Source organism: Hydra vulgaris, chromosome 03 (assembly GCF_038396675.1).
Source record: "Hydra vulgaris chromosome 03, alternate assembly HydraT2T_AEP".
Taxonomy (NCBI): domain Eukaryota; kingdom Metazoa; phylum Cnidaria; class Hydrozoa; order Anthoathecata; family Hydridae; genus Hydra; species Hydra vulgaris.
The window spans coordinates 40,214,097-40,236,180 of record NC_088922.1 but is presented as its reverse complement, the minus strand read 5'-3'; the positions used below and the strand labels follow the sequence as shown (position 1 = coordinate 40,236,180).

At 26.5% G+C, this 22,084-nt stretch overlaps 1 protein-coding gene and 1 long non-coding RNA gene across 7 annotated transcripts; one reads left to right on the top strand and one right to left on the bottom strand.

Moving 5' to 3' along the window:
- Positions 1-1,290: 1,290 nt before the first annotated feature.
- On the bottom strand, positions 1,291-13,004 carry LOC100211316 (kinesin-like protein klp-20). 6 transcript variants are annotated; one of them, XM_065793198.1, is made up of 19 exons: positions 12,733-12,978; positions 12,171-12,270; positions 11,968-12,038; positions 11,752-11,810; positions 11,574-11,671; positions 10,877-10,963; positions 10,636-10,723; positions 10,468-10,565; positions 9,886-9,985; positions 9,643-9,766; positions 9,367-9,437; positions 9,179-9,207; positions 6,127-6,194; positions 5,954-6,052; positions 5,311-5,425; positions 5,076-5,232; positions 4,722-4,861; positions 3,426-3,882; positions 1,291-3,062 (listed from the first exon to the last, which is right to left on the bottom strand). In XM_065793198.1, exons 2-19 carry the CDS (start codon positions 12,171-12,173, stop codon positions 1,522-1,524), a joined length of 3,405 nt encoding a protein of 1,134 aa, XP_065649270.1. In that variant the 5' UTR covers positions 12,174-12,270; positions 12,733-12,978; the 3' UTR covers positions 1,291-1,521. The 6 variants fall into 6 exon arrangements, with proteins under 6 accessions (XP_065649270.1, XP_065649271.1, XP_065649272.1 ...); XM_065793199.1 differs by having other exon boundaries at positions 12,171-12,281; positions 12,733-12,844; XM_065793200.1 differs by lacking the exon at positions 12,171-12,270 and having other exon boundaries at positions 12,733-12,948.
- LOC136078149 (uncharacterized) lies at positions 12,369-21,590 on the top strand. Its single transcript, XR_010637569.1, has 2 exons — positions 12,369-12,546; positions 19,479-21,590. It is a non-coding gene; the product is annotated as an uncharacterized LOC136078149 (long non-coding RNA).
- The last annotated feature ends 494 nt before the right edge of the window (positions 21,591-22,084 follow it).

The window sequence follows — 22,084 nt, the reverse complement described above, 5'->3', positions numbered from 1 at the left end:
AAAAATGCGGTCGCAAAAAACAAAACAAACAAAAGCTAGACCTGTTTTATCGTTTATTATGTGTATCTAATTTCTTTATTTGCGCACTTTATAACAATAACAAAAAATTATCCTTCTTGTTCATTTGATTAATAGATAACGAAATTTTTGAAAAATGGAAAGTTTGCAAAATAATGTTATAAAATTTAAAACTAGTTTTTTGCTAATTATATTTTTGAATATAATTTTCTAAGAATGTTTCTAAGAAAAAAGTAATAGTAATAATTTTTTTTTTGGGGTGGATTGATAATGTCACTTTGACCCACTTTGAGTCGGTTAAATTTTATTATTAGGGTAGATTAGGGTAATATGAGCACCTAGGTAATATGAGCATACTTAAAGATTTCTTAGATGTAAGAAGTGAAGTTAAAATTGCTTTGTATTTTTTGAATCGACTTTATGTGGTGATAACAGGAATCAGTACAATTAGCGTAAATTTATATGCAGTAATTAGCGACTATTATCCAATTAAAACGCTGTTAAATTTTTTGCGTTTTTAAAATAATATCATCACGCATGAATAAATCTGTGGCACAAAATTTTTGTTTTTTTTGGAAACATTTAGTTTTGATTTTATTTAAAGATGCTATTTTTGTGTAATAAGACCATGCTCAAACTACCCAGTGTTTTTCATTGAAATTACCTAGTTTAAAGTCCTAAAATAGCAGCGGTTTTAATTGCTTTTTTAATAAATACAAAACATAGTAAAATATTTTATTATTTTTACAATACTAAATGTTTTTCTGTAATTTAATTAAATTCTGTAAATTAATTCAAAAATTTGAATTTTAATTGTTCAAAGGTTTGAGTTAATATAATCAAAAAAATAACAAACTAACTTTTTTTTTTTATTTGCAGAAAACATAGTAGTATTGTTTCCACAAAAAGTGACTTAAAATTTAATCTTTTAATAAGTTTTGTTAAGAACGAATCATTATATTCCAAAAATTAGTTCTAATTGTCAGGTTGGTATTTTTTTACTTAAATAATGTTACTTTTTTGAGCTAATTTAAAGTGCTTATATTACCAAATGGTCGTGGTAATATGAGCACTTTTGCTACTTTTTTAAAACCACTGTGTTTTTAATAAAAAACTTCGGTTACCCAAATATATATGTGGATCATGAGTATTGATCCCTAAAAATTGTTTATTCGCAAAAACTTTGGATTCAGCATAATTATTTTTGAAAATGTTCTAATTTTCGCTTAAGGTGCACATATTACCTTAATCTACTCTAATGTATGCACTTCATTTTGTAAAGGTAATTGTAACAAATTTATTTCAAAATGTTTTTAAATAAAAGTACTAAATACATTATTATACAAGTGTTTAAAATAATTTAAAATCTATTTATTGTTACAATACTTGTTAACTCTAAAGAGTAGAATAACAAATAAGGGAAGTAATTTAATATTTATATTGGACCTAGAAGAACCAAGCTCTGTTTGTTAAAGCTACGGCTGTTAGTTTAACAGCAATTTTTTATACGTTTGTGTTTCGTCCATTTCGAAGCCAACTATTTTTGCTGTTAATTTCAAAGTCATATTCATCTAAATTTAAACTATTGTCTTTTAAAAGGTTTTCATCATAATGGTTAGTACCATACCAAGTTGTAGGACGGGCTCGGGGAGGCTTGTATTCATCAGTACTTTTATTCCGCAGTCTAGAAAATACATTTTGCAGATATGGGGGTGCTGCTTGTTTAAATTCGATTTCATTATTTGGTATCGGTGAAAGACTATCTCTAGGTGGAGATTTTATATCCCAAGCTCTTCTAGAATTCCCATTTTGATTTTTATGTAAGTAAGTTTGGTCAGATATTTCAAAAACAGTAGAAATGTTTGTCAAGGTATCATTTTCGCTCATGTCATATGATAAATTAATAAAACTACCAGGAGAATAAGACCTATTGTTGCTTTGAAGTGGCTTGATGTGGGCTGTAATTTTTTGACTGTTGTTAAATTTATTTGGTTCTTTCTTATCAAATGTATCATCGGTTTGTGTAGCTTGCGGTTTTCGGTCACATTTTTGCTGTATCTGTTTCTTGACATCAGATAAATGATTAGTAAATACATTAATGTGAGATAAATCTTGCAAAAGTTGCAAGTACTCATGATTATCTTTACGAACCTGTTCAATTTCAATTTCTAAAGCTTTGCAATTATTTTGCAATGCTTTGCTTTCCATTTCAATTGAAACGAGTTTTCTTAAGTCACCATTTGTTTCTTCTCGGTAATTTTTTGTCATATCATCCTCATAATTGCGATTTTTCATGTATAAGTTAAAAGATTCAGTATAAGATTTAGAATTATTGCCAGTAACTGAAGATTCTCCAAAACCTAATAAAGACGGTTTGCCGGAGTTCGGTTTAGACGAATACATGTTAAGCTTTGACTTTAAAGAATCCAACTTTGTTTTCCGATCACTCTGAACAAGACCCTCAATTCTATCAAGTGTGGAAGAAAAATTTAAAAATATAGATTTTGTATCTTCTATAGACAGTGGGTTATCTAGTATATCTTCCGTTGCAATCTCTGTGACTATTTTTTCTTGGTTTTCCACTGTTGTAGTAAGTACTCTTTTAGGTGACAAAAAGGTAACTGGCTCCAATACGTTCAAAGTGTTAACGTTATTATAACTTGTATTTTCAGATGTTGTAACAGAGAAAGGGACACAGCTTAAGGGATTTGCAGTTACCGATTTAATATCTTTTTTACTGACTTGTATACCAACACTGTTAGTAGTTTTTTTAGGGCATTCGATTGTTTGTACTTCCACATCTCTCATAGTGAAATTTGTTTTGTCCCCATGTTTAGTAAAAGAATCTTTTGTACTTTTTTCATTTACTTCATTATGACTTTCTAAAGTGGAATTACATTTTATTTGAGCAATTTCGTTTGATAAACTCTTGTTGAACTTTGATAAAATAGAGTATTCAATTCGGTAAGAAAAATGTTGAGCAAATGCGATTATTTTCTGAAGATAGCTTTTAAGAAAATATTTGTAAACCAACTGATGAAGCTCTACAAAAAAAATCAAAACAATTTATTTCTTGATAAACGCATTAGTTGCTAAGTCTAGAATTTTGCATTTTTTAATTTTGTTACAACTTTGTTTAAATTAACTTATGACCGAATTCTTTTATTATTACCTCTCCCGGTAGTGTTAAAATATTAAGTGTTAAAAGAATTAATAATGAAAATGAAAACAAATGCGAATATTATGCAAATATTTGTTTTTAAAACTCGTAAGTACATCTGTTATTATTTTTTTAAACAAACTGGTGGGGCAGAAAATAAACTCTTCATTCGGAGCAAACGTTTCATCACATCAGTGCCTATAAACTATTTTAAAAATATCAATATTAAAAAACAGGAAACTCATACCTCTATAAGATTCATCAAATGCAGATACGATTTTGAGTAAACCATTTAAATTTTCCTTTCCATCAAATAGTTTCTGAAGTAATACATCTTTTTTTTCAGTTAAAAGGTTGGTTTCATTTTTAACGGCAATTAAACTTCGTTTCAGACGTTCCAGCGCGGAAACCATTATACTGGGTTGGCTAGAAAGTATTGTTTCAATCTCTTTAATATGTTGTATTAAAATTCGAATAATTTCAAAAAAACCTCCAATGTCTTTTTTTTTTAAAACTTTAACATGTTGTGGCATACAGAAGCCTTCTAGTGCCGAATCAACTTCAATTCCAGCTATAACCAAACGTTTTTCATTTTCCATTTGATCATTCAAGCTTAATATGTAGTCTTCATACCTTACAACTTCATTTTTTTTTAAAGATAGTTTTTCCTCCAAAGCTGTAATTTCTTTATTTAACGCTGTTGTCTAAATAGATAAAAAAGTTTTTTTTTGTCGTTAAAAATTTTTTCAAAACTATTTTTTCTATAAAACTATTTTCTAACTGTATTATTTTAAAGGCTTTGTTGAAGGTGTTAAAGCTTGACAGCTAATAAATACTGAAATAGTATATGAAATAAAATTTAATCATTTTTTTATAAAAAAATTATTTTTTATACTAGATTTAAATGGGAATAAATCCTATTTTTATTTTCAAGTAGAAATCAATTACACTAATTAGATTTAACGAAAAAAACGAAAAGTTTATTTTGAAACATTTTTAGAGCTACTAGACAGTTAGATCTTCTTAGGGTACCTAAAACAAAAATAAAAAAACAAAACCATTTAGCAGCCTTGGCGAAGTGATTAGAGATTCGTGGTTTGATTCCAATAAGCATAATTGGTAAGAAAAAAGGGGGAAAAAAAGCAACATCTTGACACTATTATTTAACTTTGATTTGATTAGTCAGAACTATATAAAAACAATACTCGAATGATTATTTTTGTGTATTTAGTCAATGTGTCCCCCTTAAGTAGGGGGACACATATTATGTAAAAGCAATAAAAGTATAATAGCAATAATAAAAAAATGCTTCCGAATATTTCATTGAAATAGTAACAGAGGATGAAAATACGAGCCACTATCGCGGCGGTTTTCATTTTCAACATTTTGAAATTCAAAACGTCAATCGACATTAACAAAAATGACAAAAAGTTGACACTATAACGGCAATAAATATTTTTTTTCATAAAAAAAGACCAGAAAACCGGAATGTTTATGGTCACAACAATTGTAATTTAATTTAAGTAAATTAATTCAAGTAAACCTTATCTTCAAAATTTTTCTTGTGCAGTTTCATTTCTTCACGGTGATCTAGTTTTGTTCTTAATATTTCTTCTTGCAAATGGCTACACTTAAGTTGTATTTCTTCATTACACTGCCGGCGAATTAAATCAATTTCTTCGTCTAAAAAAAAAATAGAAAAAACTAGTTTTTCAAATTATGCCCACGCAGCAATAATTACACATTACATAAGATATATATATACATATATATATATATATATATATATATATATATATATATATATATATATATATATATATATATATATATATATATATATATATATATATATATATATATATATATATATATATATATATATATATATATTAACCTTTTGCTTCAAGTTTTTTAAGAAGTTGATCAGAAAGACTTTTGAAATCAACTTCCATATTTACATAAGCAGTATTTTTAACTTTCATTGCACGTTGTCCAAAGTTTAAAGTGCATTTTGTTTCTTGTAAATCTTGAAAAGCAGGTGAAATGCAAACCTTAATATAAGAGCAACATAATAACTATTATTTAATGTACAACAAAAATGCAGTCGTAAAATTTAAATATCAATTTACCACTAAACTTGTTTTACAATTTCCTCCCAAACTTTCTTGTAGTAATCGAGTAAGTATAGAATTTCGAAAAGGAATGTGCGATGCACTTTCATCAGCTAATGCAGCAATCACATTACTTGAAAAAAAATTATTTTTTTAAAACTATTTAAGTAAATATTCTTGTTGCCCAACATTAAAATAACGCCGTTTTAATATATATGAGTTTTTTGCAAATATAAAACGTGTATGGCTATTCATCAGCTGAGAGCCAAGTGGCTGTCTTCCACATTTTGTATTTTTTATATTTATTATAAATAAATATCCGTCAACCAGTGGAGTGTGTTTACAATAAATCTGGTTACAAAAATAATAGAACATTTAAAAATATTCAGGTATTTAGTAGGACTTTTTGGCAGAAAGTTTTTACATACTAAAATCTAAAATTCAATTTTTTTGGAAACACAAAAAAGGCCTCTTAATTCTCCGCTGACGCATTGTTAGAGAAAACAATGCTTTCACAAACAAATGTTTCGAGCAAGATTATAATTTGACGACGACTACTGATAAGTAGCATTTTTTTTTTTTCTGGAAAAAAAGTAAAGGGAAAAAAAAAAAGTTATTATATAAAACATTTTGTAAGTAAAAAATCAAATCTACGTTTTACCCTAACTCCAAGAGCGATGAATTTATATGTTGAGCCTCGTTCAATCTTTCGCCTGATACACCGGTGCGTTTAATCCTTTCACTGCCTGCTAAATCACATCTAAATAACAACTTTTAATATTTATTTGTTTTTTGCGCAAATTGCATTTTAAATGTTTAGTATCAAATGCTTACATGTGTATTTTTCCTTTAATAATAACACCTTTTCCAAGTAAATCTAGATCCAAACTAAAAGATGAGTCCTAAAAATAAATTTTTTCAAAATAAATTAATTTTTAATTTAAATTTGATTGGTTAGGTTTTGAACTTTTTAACTGTTTTAAATTTATTGGTTCTATAAATTTGTTTCCAGAAATAATTTATCTGAGGAGTTGAATATCATCGTAATAGCCTGAAAGATATTTTACCAAAAAAAACTCTACACAGATAAGTACTTACGAATCTTTTGATTTGTAAGTATTTGTTTTAATATAACAATTGCTTACTAAATTATTCTAAACTTTAAAAGGATATATAATTATTTCTTAATATTAATTGAAATTCATTTTTTTTTTCCGCCGGGTTTCGGAAGGAGCACCTTAGTACCAAAAAAAATATTGCTAAGTGTAAAGTTAATGGAAAACTATCTATCGCGATTAACGTAATTAAAACTATAATTAACTAACAAAATAGAAAATATTATTATTTTTTTATTGCAATATCAATTTATAAATGATTAAAAACTAAAACAAAAAAGTGTTAGCTGATAAAAGTGGTAAATACTAATAATATACTTTAAACGATTTAAATATTTTATAAAGAATTTAAAACAAAAAGAGTAAAGTGGTTTTAATAAAGATGAAAATTTACAAAACTTGTTTCTCTAATCTACTAAGCAGCCAAGATACGTAATTAGCAGGCCCGTAGCAACCGGGGAGGAGGGGGGGCTGCAGGGGCATTTGTTATTTATTTTGAAAATAGATAACTTTGAAGTTAGTTTTTAGAAAAAGCAAGCGATTACAAATTAAGAAATCAAAAGAAAAAAAAGAATAGAAGAGACCTAATTTGTTATCAGTATTTTTGGCGTAAGTTTCTTTGAGAAAAAATTGGAATTATTTATTTTACGCAAGGATACCTTTTCAACAAATAAAGCAAAATTAATAACTCCTTTACAATATTACTAACACAACGTTAAAGATTTTATTGCATTGTTGTAAGACGTGAATATTGTAATAGAGTATTTAAGTTGGTTTAAGTGGGTAAGTAAAATTGTAAAATGGATAAGAAGTTAAAACAGACAAAACTTACTTGGTTTAAAAAAAGGTTTGTGCTCACTTAATCAATATTTCATTTTGTCATTTATCTTCTTTTCTGTGCTGGTAGAAATAATCCAAAAATCTGTAGTCTGTGTATTTGTCAGGGACGGAAAAGCAAAATAATGAAAAGCAAGCATAAATGTAAAGCGTAATTAAATTAACTTTCTTCCCACTTTAGCTCATCTTCTTCAAAAGAAGCTAATGTGAAAAATGAGAATTTTAGCTCTAAAGTTTATGCTATTGAATCAAATAGCGTTTTAGAAGACAGATTGAGTATATTAACTGATCTTACCAGCCAAAAGACTTTACATTTCCCAAAAGGAGATTTAATGGTGTAATACGCCGTTTCTCAGTTAAGTGTTCAAAACCTATCCAAGGCTTTATTATGACGTTTTTACTGATTCAGCGTATTGCATGACGTGCATTAAAGCTATTCGTTTAAATACTATCTCTTCCTCTAAAAAGCAATCTGCTTTCACCATTAAAGGATTGTTTAATTGGAAAAAAGCCATAAATAAATATAGCGCTCATGAGATTTCTCATTTGCATAAAGAGGCAACATTGCGTGTTTTGAAGGCTCCAACAGAGTACGGTAATGTTGAGGCTATCATTTGTAATGAATTTCATTTCTAATAAATTTCAGTCAAACTCGCTGGACTATTCGTGGAGAATCATGCCAAGCAATGATTGAAAATTACGATGAGCTGATGGATTTATAGGAGTGGTCGTTGGAAAATGTAAAGGAAACTGCTTATGATAGCGAGTATCCGCGGTGTTATGATATACATGCTGCAATTCGATTTTCTTTTTGGTTGTCTTTTGGGAAAAATGATTTTAATACAAACAGATAACAGATAACTTCTAATACGGTGAAAACACTGACGTCAATTAGAAATGATCAGTCATTTGAGGGATTTTGGAAACTTGTCAAACTCTTGCAATTACGATGGTAGCTTTAAGATCCTTTTATTCCAAGGAAAAAAAGACGTCCTGCTAGAATTGAAAGTTATTATACTGGTAATACGTACTATCCTAAAACATTGAAGGAGATATATCAAAAGATTTATTACGAAGCTCTTAATAATTTAGCTAAACGATAACAACTCGTTTTGATCAGCATGATTGGGTTGTTTACCAAAATATTTAACAAGTTTTCATGAATGCACTTAACGGCGAATCCTGTAACAGAGAACTCGATGTCGTTTTTGAGGTATTTGAAAATGATTTTAGAAAAGATGAATTAATTGCTCATTTGCAAAATCTTAGGTTCTACATAAAAGAAACAGTCGTCAGTGACCTGAAAGAAACAGCCAGTTAGTGCGAACGAATTAATTTCATTTTTACAAAACTTAAGTGCGGGTGAAAGGTGCTTTATGCCTCAAGTGGTTATTTTGGCAAAGCTTTTCCTGGTTATGTCTGCAACTAATGCCGTAAGTGAAAGATCAGCAACAACTAAAAAACGCTTGAATCATATTATGTTATAAAATATTCATGACTGACGCAATCAATATGGTTGAAGTTGCGAAAGGGTTTATTGATTGGAAAGAAACATGCTTAAACGTTTTTGGACGCTTCTCCAAATACGATATTCAATGTCAACTTAAACATGTTAGCAAATTCACCCAAACATAAAAAGCTGTGGATTTACCTTTTCTGTCTTTTAAATCAAGTAGAATGTAAAGCAAAGTTCCCTTTATCATACATTGCAAGCAAAATCATAAGGTTTTATGCTGATTCACCTTTAAAGTATTTGACCTACCCAGTAGTATTGCCCCCTCCCCCCTCTCCCTCCAATATAATTTTTGTTCCTACGGGCCTGATTAGTAGCGTTACCTCTTCCCCAATCTTACAAAAAATTTAAATTTATCATAAAATTATGGTCTTGCGTTTTCAAAATTTAAAATTGTTCATCAAGAGAAAAAACTACTTACACAAGGCTGCAGTGGTGTCATTATTTCTTCTAAATAAAATCAGTTTTTGTTAAAAAAAGTTTATATCTTAAGAAACGTAGCTAATTAAATCAGCCTAATAAATCAAGCCGATTAAAATCAGCAAATTAAAAAAAGTATAATAAATAAACTAAGAAATAAAATAAGCGCAATTATATTAATTATCTCACTTGGATTTTCTTTTTCTTTTAAATCTTCATTAAGTTGTCTTTCAATTGTCATTTGCAGCACTGCGTGAGATCTATATGTATTTTATTAAACGTCACTCTTTATGAACATACTTAAGAAAACAAATCAATATTACGTGCGTGTGGATAACCAATATAAAGTTAGACGAATATATTATAAGTAAATGAGCAACAACATGAGTGTTTGTGTAAACGAGCAAATAAGAATAAGAAAAAAATACATTAAAAAATAGTAATTTGAAACAATTATATGCCTACCTACTAGACGTTCTGTTCATCTTGGTTTCCGCAAACACTAATCTTTTTTTCCCGCTATCTATTAACTCAATAACTTCCGCGGGACTTCTGGCAACATATTCCGTCATATTTTCAACATAAACTCCTTAAATTAGCTGAATCAGCATTATGTTGAATATATTGATTTAAAGAATACAAAAATATCAAAAATAAAGAATCTTCAGAAAATATTTTACAACAACAAAAAAGATTTTTTTTACATACCGGTTTTTGGATTTTCTCTTATTGCTAGTTCACCTTTTCCATGATTATTTAAAAGATCATATATTTTTTCTTGGTAGATTTGTAAGTAGGACACGTTTACCTAACAAGAAATCTCAACTTTTTTATTACAGCAATAAAAAAATATGTTTATTTTATATAAACTAGCATTTTTATTGCGCAGCTGCTTTGTAAAGGTTTGTGATTTGGAGCTACCGTTGACTCTCGCTATCTCGAACTTTATTTCCAGTCCCTTGCTCACTCGTTTGAGCCAAAATCCTCTCTATATCTCGAACTCTCAATATCTTGAACTTTCTGCCCGGTTCCCTGAGAGTTTGATATATCGAGAGTCAACTGTATAAAAAATGCTTTCTTGACTGTAGTTGACCCTCCGCCGTGAGGAGATAAATTCAGTTTAAATAATTAAAAAAAGAAAGAGAGAAAAACGTAATAGGCGATATATAGCTTGCAAATACGCGGTAAAAATGAATATTTGGTACATTGAAATACGACATAAAAACATTCGGAAATATTTAATAAAAATTTACTCTCTTTTCAAATTGTTAATTTTTATTTGAAAAATACCTTATAAGAATGCTTCAAATCTTTTTGTATATGCTCAAAACAACGATCAATTAAGCTTCTTGTTATTCCGGTGTCCGACATAAGCGAATAAGTTTTACCTGAAATGTTAAACTGAAGTAAAACAGATTTTAATTACTCTTACGCATATATCATTTTCTAAATAACTACCTGAGCCAGTTTGACCATATGCCATAAGCGTGCCATTAAATCCATTTGTTGCAGCCTGCATGAGAGGCTCTGTGAGTACTTTGCATACCTAAACAATTTTTAATTCAAATAATCTCAACCTGTTAATTACAATTAATCTCCACCTGTTAATTAAATAATTTTTAATTTTAGTTAATTTATATAATTTCTTAAATCATATAAACAAATTAAAGTCAAATATAAAGTTTATATAAAATAAAACCTCCTCATTTGTTTTGTTAGGATGAAAAATGTGATCAAAGTTGTAGTTTTTTTCAGGAAAACCTCTTTCATCTGCTGCGACTTTCAACTAATATATATATATATATATATATATATATATATATATATATATATATATATATATATATATATATATATATATATATATATAAATTAGTAGAAAATCATTTAACATAAATTTTTTTCATTTAACACTGTGTTTCATCAATAAAGACTCATGATGAAATTCAATCAGAAAATGATGAAACATAGTGTTAAATTAAAAAAAATTTTGTTAAGTGATTTTCTACTAATTTATAATTGCTCTGTTCTTTTAAAAACATTGAGCACTGTATTTTGTAGAATACATTTTAAAGTTGTTTATATATATATATATATATATATATATATATATATATATATATATATATATATATATATATATATATATATATTTGAAAAGTAATGTTGAAACAGTATATATTTTTTATTTTAACTTTATTTGATAATGAAATAAATAGAAAGTCAAGCAAGTTAATATTGATAATAAAAATAACTTATAATAATAATAGCAAATATGTAAAACCTAAAAATTGTTATTTTTTACTTTTTAAAAACCCTGCTGAGCAATGCGTTTAACAAATTGTATAATAAACACTCCGCGTGAAACTAATGAAAATTAACGACTTTCACTTTACCTGTGAATTTTCTGAAATCTCAAAAGCCATCTCATTGTTCTTCCCTTCGTCCTTTAAAAAAGGACGAATTCTGACATATACTTTTACCCTTCCATTATCTAAATAAGTTATAAAAAAGAATAAAAAAGAAACTCAGAAATGATTGTTTGACTAAATAATATATCAATAGCTACTATACCCTTTCCGATTTTTAAATTAGAACCATTTTGCTTTTTTTCAGATGATGCTCTTGGAGTCCTGCAAAAATTTAAATTTATCGTTTAAACCATTTCAAAAATCTACTGGTCTAGTTTTAAAAAAACTTTTTTTTTGTTTTTCTAAGTTTTTCACTGTTAGTTTATTTATTTTTCTAAAAGTTGCTCACAAACACACACTGAGTAAAAAATTTAGTTACCAGCTTTTTCGGTTTTGTGCAAATAGATCGTTATTTTTATTATTTTTTGTGTCGTTTTTATCCATGTTTTGCTTTAAAAACAAATTTAAACATTAAGCATACTTGTATTCTTTCTTTATACTCAAAATTTTTAAATGGTTCATTTTTTTTATCACTTAAAAAAAAAGCATCACAGGATGTACTGCATTTTTTATTCGTCATACCATTCATGCTTTGTGCTTGCAACAACAATTGTATTTATGGTATTAATAAAGAGGTCGGAATTATCGCTGTAATTCTTTTAATGTTCTTTTCGTTGGTTCGCTAAATGAAATCTACAACACACTTAAAGTCCTCTAATAATGGCAACGGGGGTATTTAAAATGTTTGAATGAAAAAAATATTTTAAAAAATGTTTACGTGTAAGCTTCTTTGATTTAGTTTACGCGAAGGCTTCGATATTTTATTTTAGCGTGGAATAATTTAGACTTCGTAAGAATAAAAATGAGTAAAAAAGATCAGAAAAAAATTCATAAAATTTGTGTTTTAAAAAGAGAAAGATCAAGCTCACACAAAAACATACAAAACACTGTTATATTGGTTTGTGAATTATAATTGTTGACTTTATATTTTATAATAATTGATAGTTTTAGTTTTTATAATTGTTATTTTTGATTAAATTTATCAAGCAACATTAAAAATACGTACGTATAAAAATTAATAAATTTTTAGCATTTAAGCATAAATGCTAAAATACAAATTTTTTTTACAAATTAACAAACTTACCTATCTTTGTGGTTCATTATAAGCAAACTGTTAACTCAAGGTAACAAACAGATTTCAAAGCTGTTTAGCAACTGTGCGTGTTCACGCTTAGATGAAAGAAGTTAAAATATACTTTGTACAATTTTCATGTTTAAAAAGTTCAGAGTGATACGGACTTTTTTTTTAAAAAAAAAAAAAAAATCAAACTGCAATTGAATTTAAGTAACCAAAAGCGATTTGATTTGCTTAAGTCGTTTTTTTATGATTGCCAGGGGAATTTTAAATTATAACATATTGCTCTATTCAAAGTTCAATAGTATTTAAAAAACTTGTATACGATTCGCTTTGCTTATTCAATGTAAAAAAATAAAAATATGTATTGGAAATCTGAATAGTAAATGGTACTTGATACTGTTATTAAGAAATCGTGAAAAGTCTATACTTCCTACTGTCGATTTTTGTATGTGAACTATTTGTGGCATAATACGACTGTTGTGTTATAAATATTCGTGTTGAGTTTTTTGTTTTTGAAAATTTCACACCATTCGGAAAACTAATTAAATAGTTCTTAATTTAGTTCGATTGAGTTCAAAAACAATTGCAACGTAAAAAAGTGTTTTTTGTTTGTCGAATAAAATAATTTTATATTTTATATTATATTATAAATGCTTTCCACACGGGGATCTATGTATTTAGGACTGAGCATCTTGGAAGATTTGAGCGAAGTCAAAACAAGCCTTCAAAACATGTAAATTATTCAATGATGCAGCCATTTTAGTTACAAAGGATTCCAAAGAATCATTTTGAGGTTAAGTTATGAATTTAGTAGATAAAAAAATTCACACTTTATTGTTTAAGAAATAAAAATAACTAAAATAAAATCTTAATTTATGTAGCAATAGCAAATTTTCTAACTTTATTGTAAGTAAATAGGATAGCTTTATATAACAAGATAAAATAGACCATCTAAAAACTAAAGCTAATTTGACAAATTTAAACAGTGTTAAAAAAAACTTAAAATAACAGTTTGTGATATAAAATTTTACCGCGTAGATTATTTTTATACTTTTAAAATTTCGTTAAGATAAAGTTTTTGTCTTTTCAAATCTTGTTCAAAGTTTGTAAAAAACTTCAAATCTAATGAGACTATGGAAGTCCTACATTAATTTCAAGTAGCCGTGGCGTAGTGGTAGCGCACTTGCCTCAGCAATAAAGGATCCGTGGATCAAACCCCACCTAAACAAAAAAAAGGAAAAAAGAAAAAAGAAAAGTAAAGCTACATGAATGTTACTATGCATCTAGTATAGATAATGAACTTGATAATGAACGAAACAAAAATTACTTATTACTACAAGAAAAAAATTTAAAATATGAGTTAAAAGTAAATCTAAAATGTATAATGTCAAGTTCAAAAATTTAATAATGCCAAAATACTATTAAAAAGTTGTTACTTTTCCAAGCCTTACGCTTTTTAGTTTATTTAGATTTAAGTAAACATACAACAAGTTGATATTTTTATCCTTAAAATAATATATCTTAAGGTAGATTTCCTGAAAACTTAAGTGAATTAACAAATTCTGGGCTTAAATAAAGTTCAAAGCGAATAAAAAATAAAAAAATAAACAACCATGAAAAATCTCCAGCATAGATTTTTGATGATTGCTTATTTTTCTTTCTTTTTAAATTATATATTTAATAACAATAACTTGTTAGTTTTTGTTATTTAATATGTAAATTTAGTAAACTTTAATTACTTAACGTATTTATTATAACTATATGTAACTACTTATTTTTACTTAACTGATTAACTTTATGATTAATTTTATGCGTAATAGATATTTGCTTTTTAACTTAAATGTTTACAAAATTCCAAAAGAAATAGGGCAAAAAAGCAAAAAAAAAACAACAAAAACCGTGAGTAAAATCAATCCTTCCAACATAAACATTTTTTAAATATTAATTACAAATAGACTCAATTGCCTCAATTTGATTTTGAGTTTGAATTCAAAAAACCTTTTTTTCAGCATATGGCTATGCAAAAAATGGTTCGATATGCAAAAAGTAATAAAAAATTATACGATTAATGCAGATTTTATTCAAAAGAAAAAGAAAAAAAAACTATAGTTATTTTAAAACGTAATACTTGACGTCACGAGTAAACCAAAAAATAAAAAAATTCCACATAAAGATTAACCATTTTAAACTATACATTAACACAGTTAATGTATATAACTCCTTTTGTTCCATTGATTTAGGGTAGATTAGGGTAATATGAGCACCTTAAGCGAGAATTGGAATATTTTCAAGAATAATTAAGCTGAATCCAAAATTTTTGCGAATAAACAATTTTTAGGGTTGACTTCTCATGATCCACTTAGATATTTGGGCACCTAAAACTCTTTCTTAAAACCACAAAGATTTTAAAAATGTAGCGAAAGTGCTCATATTACCGAGACCACATTATAATATGAGCACTTAAAATTAGCTCAAAAATATAACAATTAAAGAAATACAAACCTGATTATTAGAACTAGTTTGTGAAGTATAATGATTCGTTATTAACAAAATTTGTCATTAAAAAATTAATTCGTTATTTTTTTTTAGTTATTTTTATTAACTCTAACTTTTAATCGATAAAAATACAAATTTTTGTAAATAAAACTTAAATTACAGAAAGATATTTATTATAGTTAAAATATTAAAAATTACTTATTTACATATATTTACTATATTTTGCTTTTATTCAAAAAGCAATTAAAGACACTTTTAGGACTTTATACTAGGTAATTTCAATAAAAAAGCACTGGGTAATTGGGAATATGTTTTTTGTCAACACCAAAAAAATAAGGTCCTTAATATTTGACATTTGCCAACTATACTTTAGAAATTGCCTACTCAAATGCTAAATGTGTCAACTCAAATGCATATATAACAGCTTTGGTAATGGTGGTAGGGGGGTGGACACCCCCGTTCGGGACGGCCCTAGTTTCAAAGCACCTTGAACTTCACTCTTTAAATCTTTTGGCATATTACCGAGGTGCTCATATTACCCTAATCTACCCTATGCTTTATGTCAGGAAAAAATCAAGCAGAAGATTGTTCCTTTATGCAACGTCAGTTAATTATTTTTTGTAAACAGTTCAACATTGACGATAACAAAAAATCTTTACGGAAAATTAGTCTTGTAACATTTGAGAATTAAATTTACTAAATTACTTTCCAAAAAAAAGTCCCTCAATTTTGTTTTTGTCCAATAAGGGACTATTGCAGAGTGGGCCAGATAGTGGACACAACTGTTTTTTTAAGTATATTGTTGTTAAGTTGTGTATAAACTGAATTAAAGCTATATCACACTGATTTCTATATTTTTTAGTTTTGGTAGCTGTTTTTTTTTAATGCTGAAAATTACACTTTTAATTACTTTTTAAATTTAATTTATTTTACTTTTACAACATTTAATCAAGATACATCTGGTAAATCTTCATTAATATATCAATAATTTGAAGTTTGATGTAAATATAAATTAATTAATACATTTATTAAAGTTAAAGTATGATAAATTATACTCACTTTATTAAACTGTTCATAGAAAATTAACTGAAAACAGTCTCAAATTATTAAATGACAGTGAGAGGTCAAAATTTTTTTCTTTATATTTTATACTAGTAAATTCGCCCGTTTTTACCAATTATTTACATATATAAATTTTATTTATTTTGAAAAGCGAAGTAAAGCCAGGGAAGGCAAAGAAATATATATATTGCAAATACTTAATGAGTGTTTATATTAAGTAACAATTAATTTAAGGTAACAAATTAAATGTCTGAATATAAAATTTTTCAATTACTTTATAAATATATATATATATATATATATATATATATATATATATATATATATATATATATATATATATATATATATATATAAATATATAGCTCCATCTTTAGAGCATTAAGGAATTGACCTGGGTGTTTAAACTATGGTAGTACACCCAGGTCAATCCCATAATGCTCTAAAAATGGCGCCGCAAAAATAGCGCTACTGTCTCCATTATCGATTATATTTACAAAAACTTATTTAATATTTTATATTAAAGTTAAAAAATTATGGGGGCCAAAGCCTAGTAGAACAGAATACCCAATTTAAAAAAAAATATATACATACATTTTAATATTATTAGTATATTAACAAAGTTTGGCATTAGTACTAATATATGCAGTCTGCGTTTCATTTATAAAAAGGTATTTCTTTGATTGCTATGGATACCTCATGTTGAATACAGCAACAAGCTTTTTGTAGTCATAGTCAGTTTTTATGCAAAATTCATAAAATATTCCCAATAAGTGAACTTTAAATATAATTGTGAAATATAAGTGTGAGTTTGATTTGTTACACTTGTAAATGAAATTATGGTAAACATTTAATTTATTACTAAAATTAAAAAAAATGTCTAGAAAAGATGTCTAGATAACACTGTAATTGTAAGTTATTGATAAAATGCTGTAATTGTGTTGATAATAACTGAAATAAAAATAATAAAATTATTCCAATGAAAAATATAACTTAGGTATCATGAAAGGGAATATCTTTTTATTTGGTTATTAAAAATACCTAACTTTATATTATTATTGATATTATTACTATTGTTGTTATTGTTGTTATTGTTATTATTATTATTATTATTATTATTATTGTTATTGTTGTTATTATTATTATTATTGTTATTGTTGTTATTGTTATTATTATTATTATTATTATTATTATTATTATTATTATTATTATTATTATTATAATAATATAGTTATTTCGTCATTTATAAACATTTTCTATTTAACAAGTTTTATCAGCAAAATATAAATAAAAAAAAGAACGACGAGAACAAGAAGAAGACAAAAGTCCTGTCGTCAAGATCCTATAGTAGGCGTAAAGTATTTTTACAAATTTCTCAGATATGAATTTACAAAAACTCATTATATTAAGCAAATTAATAAATAATTTCAATAAAATACGATAAAGTATAACAATAGAATAAATAAATACGATAAAGTAAAAATTATAAATAGATTTTTTTTTTACTTAAAAATACAAAAGTCTGTTAATTCAAGCGAATACTGTTTAATTATACTTTTAAAACAATTTATTATTTATTTCTAAAACAGTTTATGTATGTTACATAGACTAGGTCTATATCAAATTAAATCGAATTTTTTAATAGTTGACTTAGGTAAATTAAAGTTATGGATAGAGCACCTCGTTAAGTATATGATTAATTTTTAAAAATCGCTAATTAAAGAATTTTTAAAGCATGTCATTTTAATATTTAAACATAAACAACAAGTTTTAGAACAGGTTTAACTTTTAGACATTAGGAGCTTTAGTTTCTTGGAGTAACGGCTTGAAGTGAGCATATTTATGCACATTACATATAATTCTACTGACTTTGTTTTGTTTTATTTTTTTATTTTATACTGAAAGGCAAATACTTGCCCAAGCTATATTACAATAGTTAAAGTAGCCATGCATAAAAGGGTAGTATATATCTTTCAGGGATTTTTTTACTTAGTTTTAGAAATTTAGCTTTTAATTAGCGTAGTATGATTTTTCCATGAAATATGTTCAAAAATATTTGTCCAAAGATTTTAAGTAAAACTTCCTCAGCTGACTATAAATAATAGTAAAATCTGTTTAGCTGAGGAAGTTTTAGAGGCAATTTGGCCAACTGTATTTTTAAACAAAATTCAAATGTGATTTTTTAAAATATCATAACTAAACACAAAATTGGCCGCAATTTTTAATATAATGTAACTGATGAAAAATAAATAAACAACAAACATTTGGTCTCAATGAGTATTCAATTAATTACAACAATTGCTAATCGTCTAAAAAGATCTATTTTTTTGACTTAATTATTTTACTTTTTTGATTTATTTTTTCTTCGAAAAATTAAATCAAAAAACATTTGGTAATAAAAGTTTAAAAGATAAGTATATAAACAAGAATAAAGGTTTTAAATAAATAAAAATAAAGAACAAGTAAAAAAAAACCCCAAACAAATAAAAACAAAGTTAAAAGTCTTCGATAATAGAAAATAATAAAAAAGAACTAAAATTTTTTCTACCAAAATTTTATGGAAAGAAAAGAAAACTAAAAATTTTAATTTTTTACATTGTTTTTGTCGTGAATTTATGTATATAATTTATGTATATAAAAAATGTTGAATGTAGATATTTTTTTGCATTTTTCTCAGTCAATTTAGTTGTTGTTGCTTTTTCTATATCTTGATATTTACTTCTGTTTAACGAATCTATGTAATGCGTAATATAGGTTTTAATATTGCATGTAGTAGTGTATGTATATATATATTTTTATTTAAGTTTGCCTTTATTTTGCTTTTTTATATTTTTTTGCAAACATTTTTTTCTCTCACTCTATCCTTCTAAACTTATGTGATTAAAATTTTTGTTTTCTTTTAAATTTTCTTCTCATTTATCTCATCCGTTCATTCTCTTTTTTTTATTTTTCTGAGCCTCACTCCTTTATATTTTTGTTCTGATTCCAACTTTTTTAATATTAATGTTCCTATTACTTCTTTTTTTATTACTTGTATTAATGTAGTTTACTTTATTATTTCCTTGTTTTAATTTTTTTTTATTTTATTTGTTTATTTTAATAAGGTGTCACTCCATTGACTAGTTTTTAACTATATGAGTGACACCGAACCTAACTTTGTAAATTTAATTAAATTTGTAATTTTTGATTTTAAGGTAAAATAAATGGATAATTAATGGATAAATGGTTAAAAGAAAGGACACAAATTCTAATCTTCTTGGATGTAGTTTTGCAAACATTTTAACGGCCACATCTAAATCAAAGTTATAATCGTAGTGAATGTGCATTAAAACCAACGAAGAAAGTTGTTCCTTTCTTTGTGTTGCTCTTGTGTATAAATGAAGACGTCAAATTACGCTTCCCGTTCTTTCACATTCTGTGGTAGTGACTGGAAGAACAAATCAAAGGGAAAGAAAAATGTAAATATTTGGAAACTTATCTGACTGACGGAAACTTATTCTTTAAGAGCACTAGCTGCACTTGAGGGGCGATAATCTGGTGACATCTTAGTCACATTTTTTGCCATATAGTTATTTCTTTATCAAGGAAATTAGAGTTAGGAAGATCACTTACATAATGATTCGTAGCTTTTTGAATCATTTCAGATAGCTCCACTTAAGTTTTGACGCAGATAATAGAAGCTACAAAATTTAACAATAACTTAATTGTATATGATGGTTTAAATTTATCCTTCAAATCAACAAATATATGATCTATAAATTGAATGATTAGAGACCTTTTGAAATAGTCTTCAAACGTTTCAAAGGGCGGATTCGCTCGATGAGATTGTTGGACTGTGTGTACTCATGGCATTACTGGCTTTACGTTTGATTTGTTTCGCAAGAATTGATGCATGTTTATATATTCGTTCGGCAAACATATTTACATCTATTCTCGTCATTTCTATTTTTGATATTAGAGTTTTAACACACTTAAAGGCATATGTAATGTATATATAAAGGCATATATAACTAGATTTTTCCTGCAACTTAACTATAGGCTCACGACATCGTTCGACGTAGTGTAACTAGTGATATAATAAAATCAAAACTCCCGAACACTTCCAGAAAAGGCAGTGTTTGACGTTTGTTTTCAGCAGTCCACTTATGCAGCTATTTGGATTATTCATTATTATTGCCACACCGATTCTTAGAAATGACTTCGTAAAATATTATCAAAAACGGATGAGCTAAACAAAACTTTTTCCAATCATCTAAATTTTTTAATCCATCTTGTAACACAAATATTAGTAGGAATCTTTGGTCTACGTAATGTGTGAAATTAATTTTCGTTTTGGTACACCAAGTTAAGAAGTTCCGTTTGCTTTACGCTATTTTTCATCCATTTTGTAACTCCTCCATTATATCTAAGACATTTCTTATTTCAGGTGTTTTGCAAGAATGTCTAATAACTAAATTCAGTTTATAACACGCGCAATGGATGTATATTACTTTTGGTTGAATGCTAAGAAATTGGGCTCATACACCTAATAACGAACCTGCAATTGATGCTGGACCATAGTATTCTTGGTCTCTAATATTTTCAATATTCAAATTAAAGTCGTCATGTAAAGTTTGCTGAATTTCTGTAAAAATATCTTTGGCTCTCACACGCTCCAACTTTACAAATGCTACAAACTAATCAAGAAACATGATACTGAAATGAGAATGAAACTGTTAGAATTTCCAATTAAATAAAACAGTTAAAGAAAGTTACCAACATTTCTAAACTACATTTTCAAGCGTACTGCGCAGTGTATTTTCAAGCGTACCATGCAGAGTACATTGTTTTCTACAATAAATAACAGCTTTCATTACGCATTTTGAAATTCGTGTATTGCATTTGATTTGTTCAGCAAATTCTTTACTGAACTGACTGTCAACTCTTAAAGAAACATTTTAAGTGTTGATTGAATAGTTTAATATTCGTCCAAACTAGGGTTGTTCGCCGTAAACAAAAACTTACGAAAATTTTGCATTTTTATCTTCCGTATTTCAAGTTGTTATTGCGGAAGTTGTTCTTTCGCAAATTCACCTTCCGTAATGCGTTATACAAAAAAAATAAATAATAATTATTCCGTAATAGCTCTTTACGAAAAGAAACTTGCGAAACAAATCATTTCGAAAGAATATTTGCGAAACAGTTCCTTACGGAAGGAGCGTTTCGGAATGTGCGCTTACGGAATAAACTCGAAAGTATTCATTAAACTGTTATACAACAAAATATTATTATTTATTATTTAAATAAAATAATGTTGTTAAATGATTCTTCAATAGTTTTTACATATATATCTATATATCTATATATATATATATATATATATATCTATATATATATATCTATATATATATATATATATATATATATATATATATATATATATATATATATATATATATATATATATATATATATATATATATATATACACACACACACACACTAAAAAAAAAAGTAGAAATTTCTACCTTAGGGTAGGATATGTGATATACCTTTAGTAAGGTATAATTTTCTACCTTTTAGGATAGAAAATTATATTAAAAACAATTATTTGTCATACAATTTTCTAACTTAAAGGTATAATTTTCTACCTTATAAGGTAAAAAATTATACCTTACGAAGGGTATATCTCATATCCTACCTTAACTAAAAATTTCTACCTTTATTTTTTAGTGTGTGTATATATATATATATATATATATATATATATATATATATATATATATATATATATATATATATATATATATATATATATATA

What these genes read in the sequence shown, in the direction of transcription:
- LOC100211316 (XM_065793198.1), bottom strand. An exon ending in GCACAAAACCGAAAAAGCTG is followed by an intron (nt 11,811 to 11,967) that starts GTAACTAAATTT and finishes AAATTTTTGCAG; the next exon opens with GACTCCAAGAGCATCATCTG. An exon ending in ATTTGAAGCATTCTTATAAG is followed by an intron (nt 9,986 to 10,467) that starts GTATTTTTCAAA and finishes ATTTCTTGTTAG; the next exon opens with GTAAACGTGTCCTACTTACA.